Source organism: Polyodon spathula, chromosome 22 (genome assembly GCF_017654505.1).
Source record: "Polyodon spathula isolate WHYD16114869_AA chromosome 22, ASM1765450v1, whole genome shotgun sequence".
In the NCBI taxonomy this organism is placed as follows: Eukaryota; Metazoa; Chordata; class Actinopteri; order Acipenseriformes; family Polyodontidae; genus Polyodon; species Polyodon spathula.
The window spans coordinates 12,703,894-12,718,443 of record NC_054555.1 but is presented as its reverse complement, the minus strand read 5'-3'; the positions used below and the strand labels follow the sequence as shown (position 1 = coordinate 12,718,443).

The following is a 14,550-nucleotide window of genomic DNA, read 5'->3' as shown; positions in this document are numbered from 1 at the left end:
CTATATTCACAGTTTAGAGCTGAAATACCTGGGCAGTGCTAACTGGAGTAAGTGACCGCTTTATGAACACACCCATAACTAACAATATAACTCTAACCAAACAATAGCAGCGGCAATACAATGGTTGCACAGAGGCACAGTAACTAGAGGAATAGGGATTCACTGTGTATGAACACATGCACAACTTCCTTACATTATATATTGCATTGTGAAACATGGGTGTGTATTATTATTCGACTGAAAGCGCTAGATAGCTAATTGTAGTTGAAAGATGAATACATGTGATTAATCTCAGTAAGTGGTTGTAGTTTACATTTTTTCATAAATCTTACCCTTTGTGAACTTACTTCAGGTGTCTGTTACTGCTTCACTTCCTAGGGATTTCACCTCAGCAGTGTTGTCAGCTCCAGTGTGCTACTGTATCAAGACACTGCGTGCTGTTTATTCCCAATCCATTGTGTTGCCATTGCTTGTGATGCTGTGGTTGGTTGAATGTTGTCTGCTTGGGTTTCTTCAGGATAATGGACTGGGGTTGTATCAGACTTGTGTGTGTGTGTGATGGTTCTTGCACCTTGCAGTAGATCACATGCTTGGTGGTGGGTTATTGCTTTCTCTTTGACATAGATTAAAACTTTTGCTATGATGTTGAACATCGATTGTAAATGAGCCTCAAAACACACTGGTTATAGCATTCCCTTACAAATAGGGGTCACTGTAAAGGGAACATGATTTCTTGAGGTGCTAAAGTTGTAAAGCTATTGCAAAATAAAAACCATGATAGTTTCTGAACACAACCCCATGTGTGACTGCAAAGCTTTTTAAAAAAACTGTCTGGGATCATTTTCTATATTCAGCAATGTGTACCCCAAAGTGCTGTTAATTTTACAACTTGCAAATCTACTAACAAGTAACTCAGGTATTATTATTTGTTTATTTAGGAGACACCTTTATTCAAGGCAATTTACAGAAACTAGGGTGCGTGAACTATGCATAACTATTTTATTATAAATAAACAAAAATAAAGTGCACAAGGGCAAAAACAACAGATACTTTAAACACAAATAAAGCAAAAACAAAACTCACAAAAATAAAGTTTCCAGGCTGCAGAGTCACTGGACAACAACACCAACCTGCTTCCACAGCTCCCTCTCCCTAAATGAGAAGCACTCCTTTTATAAGTGACTTGCTCGTTAATTAACCTAATCAACTAATCAACCCCAGTCACACATAATAAACCCAGGAGTCTTTGCTCTGCCAGTGTCCCTTGGGTGGGCTGTTATGGTGGGTGGTGGTGGGCGGGGTTGATGTCGGAGCCCCCAAGCCTGAGCCAGGATTTGAACCGGGGCTCCCTCTGGTGGCGGAGGCCTCCTGGTAGGCGGCGACGGCGGCCCGGCTCCCTCAAGCCCTTTTATTTAACCACTGGACTACTAGTTTTAAAATTGCTGTTTACAATAAAAGCCTTGAGCAATTTGGCTAAAATAAATTACAGTGAAGTGGTGTACATTTAGACTTTTAGCATTGAATGTTTTGTTTTTCTAGGTGAAAACTTATTTGTAAGAATATGTTTGAATTCCAGTTGTGCGTACAGCCACGAACACAAGATTTCTTGTTTTCCAGTGTTCTCCTTGATAAGCGATTCAGAGCTGAATGCAAGAACTACGGAGTGATTATTCCCTATCCACCATCCAACCGATATGAGACTCTACTAAAACAGAGACATGTACAGGTACTGTCTTTTTGAAAACTGAATACAATATTGTTTAAAGTGTTCCTTCACATGACACATTACTGGAGCGACAGACCCAGACAGAGGCTATGTTTTGTAGATTTATTTTTTTACATTTTTAAAGTGGTACTTTAGAAGTAAAAGCCTACAAGGGCACTGATTGCAGGGATGCATTATTTAGGCTGTTAGTCTTCCATAAATATATTTGGCCTTGACTCACAGCACACTAATTTGTTTTTCTACAAAATATATTAAAGCACTTATTTTTAATAATATACCTGTAGCAGGCAGTCAAGGCTGGTCAAAGGCAGAAAAAAAAAAAAAAAAAAACACACCCAGACTCGGAAACTCCAGTTTGAAGCGCCTTGATGCACTTTAATTATAAACCAGTAACAAAACACAGGAACAAAATTAAGGTTTGAACAAAAGCTTAGAAACTCTTCATAATAAACATAATACCATACCCAAGCTACGTCTATCATGGTGCTTTCCTCTCTCTCACTCTCTCCCTGAAAACTCTATCATGTTCTCTTCCTCTCTCTGACTCTCTCCCTCTCCCTCTCCTCTTCTCTGCTTTGCTCTCCCCCTCCTCTCCTCTCCCTACCCTCTCCCTCCTCTCCTCTGCTCTCCTCTTCTCTCCCTGTCCCTCACCTCTCCTCACCTCATCCTCTCCTCTCCCTCTCCCTCCTCTCTCTTACACTCACCTCAACAAACACTCCTTTGTTCCCTTTTATACCATTTGGTCATGGACTTGATTGATGGACTTTTCCATTCAAACTTCAGTCAATCACTCAATTAATCAAACAGTCAAACAATTAAAGCACTGCCATGTGGCTGTGCAAGGGTGTCCATCTAGGTTACAGCCTCCTTCATCAAGATGGCCACCAACCACCAAACTCACACCAATGCACAAAGCCTCTGCTCTGTCACAATACCTTACAGCATATTTCCTGCCTGATTCTATCCTATAATTATTTTATTATGAGTAATATTTCCAAACCCCGAATCAGACCTCTCAAAGTGGTATCTATATATTATCTAGTTATTATGAACTTGTTACATAAATGTGTGTTCTGTTAATTCTATACAAAAATAAACATTAAGCAGCAGATTTTATTTTTATTTTACTTCTAAAGTCTTAAATGAAAAATAAACAACTTAAAACTACTTACAACGCCTTCAATCAAATCTTTTATTTTTTCTGGCTTGGTATCTTTATTGGGTGCATTATTCCTTTCAGAAATAAAATGTGTAAATGACAAAAAAAGAGCTTTGAGAATCTAGGCAAGGTTTGTGCTATAAATGCTGTGTTTATCTTGTTCAAGGGTAATAGACATTGTTTTATCAAGAGACTCGTTTTTTTTTTCTTTTTTCCCATGTTCCCAGCTTCTGGGCCGCTCCATTGATCTGAACAGATTAATTACACAGAGAATATCGGCTGCTGTGTACAAGTCCCTAGACCAGGCCATCAGCCGCTTTGAGAGTGAAGACCTGACCTCCATTGTGGTAAGCACGACAACGTGAGCGTGGGAGAGAGATTCTTACCACTGCTGAAACAAACCCTCATACACGTTTCCTGTCGGGAAAGCATTGTAAAGCCCAGAAAGGTACAGTAAAGCATATTCAAAAATATGGCAAACCAAGGTAAACTGTGGTTAATGCAAAGTATAACCACAAGAAAGCATGGGAAACTGAAACATTGGCATGCAAATTTACTGTGGTAAACTTTTAAAGGGGTGCATTGGGGCTGCCAACATGGCAGAACAGCACAAGCTTGCAAGCTTTTTCTTTTGTTCCTAAAATCTGTGTGGATGCTTGAATTCATCCAGTTAGAGTGCATAGTTACTTCCCCTTTAAGAATATTACAGTAGTGTTAGAGCAAAAGGGCCAGTTACATTGATTGAAAACATCATAAAAAGATAAGGGAGGGGTAGGATGGTTAAATGTAAGTATTGTAGTTTTTAATATTAAATGTGTTTTGGGATTCTCCTCATTTGAAAAGGGATAGGTCCCACTGGGTGTGTTTTTGACGTGTATCTCTCTCAGGAACTGGAGTGGCTGATGGAAATCAATCGCCTGACTCACCGCCTGCTCTCGAAGCACATGACCCTGGACAGCTTTGATGCCATGTTCAGGGAGGCCAATCACAACGTCTCTGCTCCCTACGGGCGCATCACTCTCCACGTCTTCTGGGAGCTGAACTTTGACTTCCTGCCCAACTACTGCTACAACGGCTCCACCAACAGGTGAGCGCTCCTTTAGAACTCCCCAGGAAACCCTGTTGAAATTCAGCATCACCCTTTACACTTTCATCTGATAAGCATTCTCAGAGTACCAAAACTGTCATGTATAACTAGCAAGAAACAACTTGGTTGCAGGAAGGAGCAGCTGTTCTGAGCAGTTTCTTTCTTGCTTTATAGCATTAAAATGTTTTTATTCCTCTCTGAAAATGATCCTTTGCCTTTTCACTCAAAAGAGGTGTATATTTGTTTATTAGTTCAGTTTATCCGTAAATTATACAGCTGAATTTGGAGAATTACTTTCTTAGTTCAAGCTCCTCATCAGCTTATACGCCATTCTGTCATTTGAATGGATTTGAATGACTGCTCAATAGATTCCAAAAAAATGTTTGATCGGTAGCATTTAATACAAAAAAGTTATTCAATGTTAGAACACTGGCCCTGTAGTTTAAAACTGAATATGTTTATGATATTTATGGCAAATATAAAGCGTGTTGAGCTCCTTTATTCTTGACGTTTTGCCTGGGATAAGTTTTGCCACGCGATTTCACTTAAAGGTTGATGAGCGGTGTGTCAAAGCAGATACACTGAATTCATGTTTTTATTTGCTGTAAAATTGAAACAATTGTGTTTGGTTAAAAACAAGAGTGGTTTAAAGCACAGGTAATAATACTAATTATTATAATACTGTATGTAAATAATATATGTGTGGTTAGCTGACGGTAAAAAATGTGAAACATTATATATTTATTTTTTAAACTATATATATATAAAAAAAAATCCTTTAAATTGGCAAATGAAATGTAGATAGATAACCATGTGTTTTTGTTCAGGTTTGTGCGAACAGCAATCCCCTTCACTCAAGAACCACAGAGAGACAAACCCGCCAATGTGCAGCCATACTACCTGTATGGGTCTAAGGTGAGTGCAGTGAGGCAGAATATTTTTCGCTGAGCGAACCTTGCCCAGTAGCCATTTTCTCATTGATTTGTAACGAATATGGACATTTTTTTTTCCCATCAGGCTACAGTACACGAGCAATTGTGCTATTACTCTTATTCAGAGAAAAAAAAACATCAACATTTTCTGAAGGCATATAAAGCGTGCGCTAGGAGTCGAGGGGATTCGTGGTTAGTGTTCTGTTTTTATTACTAATGATGACATGCCTTCCTGTAACATCACTGCAGACAATAGCGATGGCACTTTTGTCAGAGTTCATGTATTTTACTTTTGGTTAAGAAAGAGGATCCTGTTAGGACACGTTTCATTCACACAGCATACGTGGAGTAAACAATTTAAAAGGCAGTGCAGAGTCAACAAGCTTAGGTTTGGTTTCCACTTCAACTGTATACATTAATCTCCACCCCCTTACAGACATCCCATATAATTTGATCATAAAAAATAATAAATGTTGCGCAACAATAACTTAAATGACACATTATGACTTAAAACAATCAAAATCCTTGTCAAATAAACATTAAACCGCGGTCTGGACACTTTCTGGATGAAAACCAGGGCCATATATACTGTATGCATGGTCAAATATCTTTCAGTAAGAACGATAGGAGTCCATTCCCCCTGTCTGTGCTCATCTAGTTCCTTGTATCTTTTTAATCTCAAAAGTAGGGTCTGAAAGGATCCAAGTGATTCAGCATTAAAAACACTCAACATGCCACTTTCTGTGTAAAGAAATGTCTCTTGTCCAAAGTCTGTCTCCACTTAAATTCCAACTGTGGTCCTGGTTTCTGAGTTGCCTAAGTCACAAAAGTAATATGGTTTTAAAAGAATAAACAGGTTTTGTATAATTGATATCAATAGTTTATTGGCAGAACAAAATGACAGAAATACAAATATTCAAGTGCAAACATTTTTATTTATCTGTAGTCACATTAACCACTTTGTCCTTCAGCCAGTGCAACATTGGGAGACAGTGCAATTTACAAAATTGAGCAAAATTACTTTTCAATTCATGAGATCAGTGTAGGCATTTGAGAAATCCTTCTTTTTTAAACAGAAAAAAGGGTGCCTAAAGTTTCTTTTGGGCTGTAGATGCTGTAAAAATTAAAAGGCTTGGGCTAGGAACCATAAATACTTTTAGGGCTGAAGTTTGATATGTTGATGCATAAAACATCATGTGTAAATTTGATCTGTATCCCACTAACTTGTGATTGAATATACTTACACTTACTTCAATTGTATTCAAATCCAATAAATACAAATAATATGCAATATTTATATTGTTATATTTCACACAAAACAGATATGCAGATAATTTAAGTAAAATAACCCTCCATATACCTAGTAAAGAAAGGAGAGAAACGCTCTTCTCAACAGCAGAATGTATGTTATTTATTTCAGGCATCATTTATGCATTATCTTTAGTATAGTCTGTTTTTTTTGTTGTAGACAAATAAGAACATTAAGCGAATACATTTCAAGCAAAGTGAATATTTACATATTTGCACCTGCAGTATTTTTCTCTGATCAGTATAGAGAACTATACTCATCGGAGTCTGAAGAAGCCATTTCGGAGCCTGGCAAAACTGTTCACATGGGGATATTATTCTGGTTCTCCTTTAATTCCGGTTTCAGAAGACCTATGGAACAGGCTTGCTGATCCAGGAATCCCTGAAGGTCTGGGTTGATAAACTTTGTTGAGTGGCTCATGCAATAGGAGTAGAGACAGCGGGCCCAGAAGAAAATCAAGGCAAAGCTAAGCAGGGTAATCAAGATAGTGAAGACCAGTTCACTAACTGGAATGGGGAGGATGGTGGGGTTGTTGAAAGGTGGTGCAGGGGTCACTGGAGGAGGAGACATCCTTACAGGTCACACATAAGTTGTAGTTGGTAGAGGGGAACAATGGTAGAGAAAGAGGGACGATGTTTTTTGTGGCACAGTTGTCTTGTAGCCAACACTTTTTCCGATACCACTGGAAAAGTGGACGTATCTGTTGGAAGCGTACGATACGCTCTGAGAATTTTCGATGCAGGGAACGACGGCTGACTAGGTCGCGATAGCCGTCGTGTAGGTGATGTTTTGAACAGCAATGGCCATTTTCACTGTTGCTAGAATGAAAGAAATATTTTTAGTTCTGCTGTTTTTGTTTACAAATGTTACTGGCTGTGTGCACTGCAAACATCGTTTTACATTCCCAGTAATTGTGGCGACAGTATCCTTTTAAAAAGTACCAAATAGCAAAGCAAACAACAATGGTGATGAAGATAACTGAGGGTTTTTTAATGCAGTGTTAGCAGTGTTAGTTTTAAATTGATGCACTCAGTTATCACAGATTTTGTTATTTGGTTCTTTTTGAAAACTACTATAACGAAAGCGGCCCGATAAAGCTACTTTCATCTCATAGGCTGTTTTTTTCTCTGAATCATCAGGTTCTTTATTAAACGTCATTGATCATTTATTGATTGGGTAGAATTGGCAGATATTAATTTGCCAATTTGTTATCACAACCAGCAATACAATATAATCAAATGTAATTTCTTGCCAAAATGACCCATTCTAAAATTACTGCAGTGTGTAGTGAAGCATAGCTAGCAAGAGTGAGGACAGGTAAAGCATGATAAATAAACAAAAACACAGAAAACATTGTAAACAGAAAACTCACTGTACAAATTGATCCAGGCACATTTAGGGCAACATAATAGCTTATACATGTTGTTTTCAAATACATGGATTCATTTTATAAAATGTAGATAACTGCTTTAAATAAGTACCGTCATATTAGTGCGAATAGAACCAACTTTATGTTACAAAGTGTGGTTGTCAGCTCATTTTTGTTTTATTTGATGCTTTCATATTTCTGCTAAGGATTCCGTTGGGTTTTATTTACACATATTAGTACTCAGTGCTACTTAATTCTATAATTACAAAAGAGTTTTTAAACTCTTACAAATAATAATTACAATTATACATATACAGTAGTCTGCAAATGTATTAGACCACCTCAAGATCTATTATTTATATTCTTTATATACATACCTCGGTGTGAGAATTTCAGTTTTTGGTTAGCAGTGATATAGAAACAATTGACACTTGTGGCAAAGTATTAGACCACATTGCTTTAATTAGAAACAACTTCAAAAACAAAAGTCTCTTGTATTTTACCCTCTGCTATGTGTTCATTTTCACTTACTATTTTAAATTAATTGCATGTGTGGCCTAATAACGTCATCAATTAAATTACACAATCACTATTTTGACAATTTTCCAAGATTTTCAAATACAGTGATTTGATTTCACATGCACATGCACATTTCATTTTTCCATGAATATAATTCCCAAATTATAAATGTAACATACATCACATTTGAATGGCTACTGTTATAGATTTATAATCAAAATAAAAGTTTACAGAATATTACCTGTAATGATCTTCAATAAATCCTGAATGCAGCCTCTGCAAATGTAAATATAATATAATGTACTTGTTTTTCTTACAAATGTCCTTGTATCAGTAATGCTTCTGATTGAATCCAGGTGAAGGCTGCTTCTGCTTTTAAACTCAGGCAAAAGTGCAACACCATTACCATAGCAACAGAAGTGACACAGTTGCTAGGCATCAGGGCACCTTGAAGTAGTTCAAAATAGATTAAAAAAATATATCTTATGAAGAACAGCATTTGAATAATTTGTGCTCTGTTAGATTTCAGTTTCCCATAGTCGTCTATGGGATGGGTACAGTCTGTAAAAGATCTGAACCTTTTTAACAAAACAGAAAAACTAAATGGCCAAGGTTGTAGCGTGTACAGTGTTCTACAATGCCAGCAGCAGGAACACTAGCTATATGCGTGGCTTTGTATCTTTGTTTTTTATTTCAGTTTGAGAGTTTGTTCACTTCTCATTACAATGTTCAACATTTTTAAATAATAATGCAAATATATATTTTCTTTCAAAGTAAACATGTGCAAAATGGTAGTCAACAAAGGATTCCTAAGAACATAAAAAGAGAACTGAACGACATGAGGCCATTCTGCCCATCAGTGCTTATCCAGTCCCTCTTAGACTATAAAATCCCTTTCCTAATTGGGCTAGTTACCAGTAATCTATTCATAAAAATAAAATAGGCGGTGACAACTTATCTGAGAAATCTCTTCTCAACATGGAGAGAAATAGACCAGCTTTAGAATTTGAGTCATTAACTGAAAGGCAAATCAGAAGGAAAACGATAAGGCTCACAAGGTCATCATTATCCTATGGTAAATGCGCTCTAAAGCTAACAGGACTTTATAAGCTTAAAACTTGATTTAAACCGAGAAATCGCATCCAAAATATGTCCTAAACCTATTTTATAATGTCTTTGTGCACAAAAACATGTGTTCGGATTTTAATAGCATCGATATCCTCTGCAGCGGCCATTACCTTTAGGAAATTGACTCCATAAGCACCCATGCCTTTGGCTCAGGACACCTCATTATTTCTTCTGTAGTGAGTACTGCAGCAGACATTAATGCTTCTGAAGTGACACAAATAAATAGAAACAGTAACATTCAGAGGCATGGTAAGACTCTGGAACCAGAAGAAACCAAGGAAGGGTATACCCTAGGAGGATGATGAAAGACTACACAGAACAACTAGCACATTGTTTTTTATTCACTCTGCGTCATTTTTTGATTTAGCCATCATAGTTCTAAGTTCTCGATTCTAGGTTTGAAGTACATTAGGTACACCAGAGTGTAAACATTAACCTGTCCCCCTGTAACACTCTTTCCCTATTGGAAAAAACACATTTGCTCTAAGCCAGGTTAAGGGCTTTTTGAGCAAGTAGTATTTCGTATATCCACCTGGACAACGTTGCAGTGGGATGGGTAAATGGTTACACTGATATATTCATAAGCTGATGTTTTAAGATGTGCTTAAGGCATGATAACTGTAGGTACAATTATAAAACAATTCATGGATGAAACAATGCTGAAATGAAGTCTCTGAAGATTTTTTTATTTTTTTTATCACTCCATGAACGGTCTTAAACAGCATGAAGACCCTGCTATTGGCTCATGTGAAATCTCTAGAGCATTACCAGCTTGTTATAACATGATCTTGTCTCTCTTGTTTTTTGCAGCCCTTGAACATTGCTTACTCCCACATCTACAGCTCCTATCGGAACTTTGTGGGTCCTCCTCACTTTAAGACGATCTGCCGTCTTCTGGGGTACCAAGGGATTGCAGTGGTGATGGAAGAGCTGCTGAAGATTGTCAAGAGCCTGGTAATAATGGATTACTTTACTGTAGGAGGCCATGAGGGAAATTCCAGCAATGACTAGCAATGGTGCGTGCTGGGCGGAGCTGGTGGTTTGCTGGAGAAGACTTGGTTCTGGTTAAGCTGGTCCAAGAAAATAGCTCCTTTTTTAAATCTGTTCACATAAAGCTCCACACTGTTTGTTGTCTACGCCCTGAATTATTCTATTTGCTGTAACCTTGTTGATGATTGTATATACATGGAGGGGCCCAGGGAGTGGCTAGTTAATATGTGTTCTTACTCTGGTCACACGCCTCACCAGAAGTGACTAGTTAATATTTATTCCCACTCTGGTCACCAGCTAACCCAAAGTTAGTGGAAATTTTACCAGTGGGGTACCATTGACAAAGGGAATGCCTGGTACTCCAAAACTGTGCCTCTCCACTTTGCTTTACATTTAGTTTTAAATATTCAGATGCGATAAAACATGCTGTGAAAAGGCATATTTTCATTTTAAAAAAAGGAACGAAAAAAACTGCTAAGGCACTACTAACAATAATTGAACTGTTTCTTCCTTCGACTTGTCGCTGTTCCTTGCTAGTTTTGTACCGTTACAGTTGATTCATTCTCTGTAATATTGCCTTTGCTTCAGAAGAGGTCCCTCTCTCTTTAATGTGATACTCTTTTTTTTTTTTGTATGTTTCAAAAAGTGCTTGTGGCAACCTCTAATCAAGTTGAGAGTGTATTTCTCAGGCCCTCTGCTGTGTCAGGAAGCACTCTCAGATTCATTAAAGGTAGCCACCAAACACTTAGAAACATATTATTATAGTCATTAAATTTTCACGTGTTTTACATCCTGAACTGCATATGACAGATTTAATAATCTGTGCTTCTATATTGAATCTTCATATGGTGTGATTTTCCAATCATAACCGTGTAAAACATGTTCTGTATTGTTTTCTAGTCAATGCCTTTACATTTGTTCAATTGTCATACCAATACAATGATGTCACCCTTAAAAAAGTTTTCCATTGTGCAAGCATAGCACAGTATAATAAAGTATAGGTAACTTTGTGAAGCAAGGTATAGTAAAGCACATACAAATAAAACATGGCAAACCAAGGTATAAGAGCATTGTTATTAGCACTGCATATTATAATGATAGAGCTTTATGTTACAGGCCCATTTACGTTTGTTCCTGAAACTAATTTTGTTCTCTTTTTGCTCCTTGTAGTGCTTCCATTGTAACCCTGTGTTCCTTGTAATGCTTCCATTGTAACCCTGTGTTCCTTGTAATGCTTCCATAGTAACCCTGAGTTCCTTGTAATGCTTCCATTGTAACCTGTGTTCCTTGTAATGCTTCCATAGTAACCCTGTGTTCCTTGTAATGCTTCCATTGTAACCCTGTGTTCCTTGTAATGCTTCCATTGTAACCTGTGTTCCTTGTAATGCTTCCATTGTAACCCTGTGTTCCTTGTAATGCTTCCATAGTAACCCTGAGTTCCTTGTAATGCTTCCATTGTAACCTGTGTTCCTTGTAATGCTTCCATAGTAACACTGTGTTCCTTGTAATGCTTCAATTGTAACCCTGTGTTCCTTGTAATGCTTCCATTGTAACCTGTGTTCCTTGTAATGCTTCCATAGTAACACTGTGTTCCTTGTAATGCTTCCATAGTAACCATGTGTTCCTTGTAATGCTTCCATAGTAATCCTGTGTTCCTTGTAATGCTTCCATTGTAACCTGTGTTTCTGTTATATTGCAGCTGCAGGGAACAATCCTTCAGTATGTGAAAACGCTGATAGAAGTGATGCCCAAAATCTGTCGCCTTCCAAGGCATGAATATGGATCTCCAGGTAAACCCTCTCCTTCCAACCAATTCATGTGAAAAATAAGTACGTGTTAAGATAGGGGAAGAGAAGGGGAAGTCCATTGCATACAAATCTTGTATACCACAGTGGTTTAAATGTATTGCAATGTGTTTGAGGTCACTATGGCCATAATTCACTGTTTAGAATTAAATCATAGTGCCTGGTTAGCAGCTTATAGTGCAGTTTGAAAAAATATATATGAATCTGTCTTACTGGAGTGTTTTTTAACATCCAGAATTACATTTGAGTTTTCTCTTCCATGTTATTATTGGAGCCCCCCAGTCTGTGCGTGACAAGGAAATCCTCATTTCATCAATTAAACTGTATTTGAAACAAACATTTCTGACAATGGAGGCAGTGGATTGTAAATTGTTACAGGAGCTATAATAGTGTGGGGAAATGGAACAGCTTTTCAATTCTTCAAAGCTTATAATGATGAAACCGGCCCAAAGACATTCGCTTTGAAGTAAAGTGTGTAGTTAGGTACGCGGATTACGTGAGCACAGTTTTAAAGAGAATATGAGTATATATATAGAATATCTGTATTCACTGAGCACCTTAGCATTTGAAATGCACATGTTCCTGAGGCAGACTCAATGTGAATAACCCTGCTGAGGTAGAGCATGTGATGTTTCATTACAGAAAGAGCATGTGCTGAAGCTGCAGCACTCTGTTACGAGCAGTGGGTTTCCTCAATGAGACACTATTATAGAAACCATTTCTCCCAACCAGGGACAAGGCAACAGTTGCTCAGAACACCTGCTCCTAATTTCTTCCAATAAAATGGTAATTTAATAAAATGGTTTAATTGCCTTCGGAAACTGTAAAAATTGCACAAATACGGCCTGTTGGATTGAAAGATACTTGATGGCAATAAAACTTAGACAGAACATTACACGAGTTTGTCATACCTTTTACTTCTGGAAGCCTGGGTCTGAACCGGGTTCAGGTGACAAGCAAAAAACGGTTGTCAATACTTACTCTAGTGGGACAGTAGTAACTACAACACAAAAACATTGTGAAAAAAGTGGAATCTTTTGGATTCTGGTAACAAAAAAATATATATGAACACCTTTATGAAATACAGATCTTCCATCTGTACCCAAGTTGTTTTTCCCACATTTACCAGTGCTCAGTTTCATTTTGACACCTTTTCCCAGGCTGTTACTTTCCGTTTCTGCACTTTACTCTAACTACATCATAAGGAAGCATGATCCTCTCGTCAGTTCCATCTCCACTCGCATGTCTTCTAGGTATTCTGGAGTTTTTCCATCACCAACTCAAAGACATCATAGAGTACGCAGAGCTGAAAACTGATGTGTTCCAAAGTCTTCGAGAAGTGGGGAACGCCATCCTGTTCTGTCTCCTCATCGAGCAAGCTTTGGTAAGAACATGTATTTATTATGTACAGTGGAGCTCAGAAATACTAATTATGGAACACTTAAAACAGCCAGTGCTGGCTTACTGTTTGTGTTCAGCCAAAATCCAAAGAGCATCCACAGGAATGTATAGTCAATGCATTTGATGTGCCAAGTTGTGACACTAGACAATTAGACAATGTTAGACAATATAAAGGGATTTTAAAAATCCTTTTACATACAGTGTTTACAAGACCAGGTGAGCACACTGCCTCCATCCGTTTCATGGACATGATGGGAATACCGAGTTTAACACTAGGCTGATGCAGCATGTAGGTGCACAAAGGGTTCCTTTGTGTATTAGCGTGTGTATTAAATATCATTTATAGGCACCATTGTATGCAAGTTCATTTTTCCTCCAAAATCTCCTAAATATAGCCAGCATATTAAGCTGTTCAAGATGTTTAATAAAATGCTGTATAGAGTACACACCGTACAATTGTATAGTGGAGTCTATTTCAATGATGTAAACAACAGTGGACCTAAAATGTTGCATCTGAATTTTTTTATTTATTTTTTTTTATCAGCCCCATTTCCCTGTATGTTTTGTATCTGGTCAAGCTGTAATGCATTACTATGAAGAACGGCATTTTTAGATAATAAAAAAAAAGTACTTTTTCGTGTATTTGGACAGTTGCTGTAACTATTCCTGCTGCCTTTATAGAAGTCAAATAAGACAAATAAGTCCTCTAGTTTTCTGAAACATATGTTGTGGGACTAAACACCAACAGGAAACTCTTGGAGACAATTTTAAATATGATTTATGAATACTAATTTCACTTCAGTAGAAGAATAATCTGTCCCTGAATAAAGAAGACCTTAAGAGATACTTAAAGACTTTACAAAGTGTGTTTTTATAGTTCTAGTTTTAAGTGTGTTGTATAGTTATGACTGTTACTTTCTTGTGCAATCTGATTTCTCATTTAGTTTTCATAGCAGTTTTTAGAACATATTGTTCCAGCTTGTTCAGGTTAATAATTTTGTTCTGCTATTTTTGGTGAAAAGTAAACAGGTGTTTAAAAAATGCAGGCCACAAAAATACCAGCTAATATTACAAAAACCTTGAATATTATTTTATTTGAAAGTGACAGCAGAACTGAAAATAAAA

General features: G+C 37.3%; 1 protein-coding gene across 1 annotated transcript in view; it reads left to right on the top strand.

Moving 5' to 3' along the window:
- cyfip2 (cytoplasmic FMR1 interacting protein 2) overlaps positions 1 to 14,550 on the top strand; it is a 63,919-nt gene that overhangs the window by 31,845 nt on the left and 17,524 nt on the right. Inside the window, exons 20-26 of the mRNA XM_041223643.1 lie at positions 1,618 to 1,726; positions 3,113 to 3,232; positions 3,773 to 3,972; positions 4,800 to 4,887; positions 10,040 to 10,183; positions 11,919 to 12,009; positions 13,278 to 13,408. Coding sequence (XP_041079577.1) covers positions 1,618 to 1,726; positions 3,113 to 3,232; positions 3,773 to 3,972; positions 4,800 to 4,887; positions 10,040 to 10,183; positions 11,919 to 12,009; positions 13,278 to 13,408 — 883 coding nt within the window. The remainder of the gene's footprint in view (positions 1 to 1,617; positions 1,727 to 3,112; positions 3,233 to 3,772; positions 3,973 to 4,799; positions 4,888 to 10,039; positions 10,184 to 11,918; positions 12,010 to 13,277; positions 13,409 to 14,550) is intronic.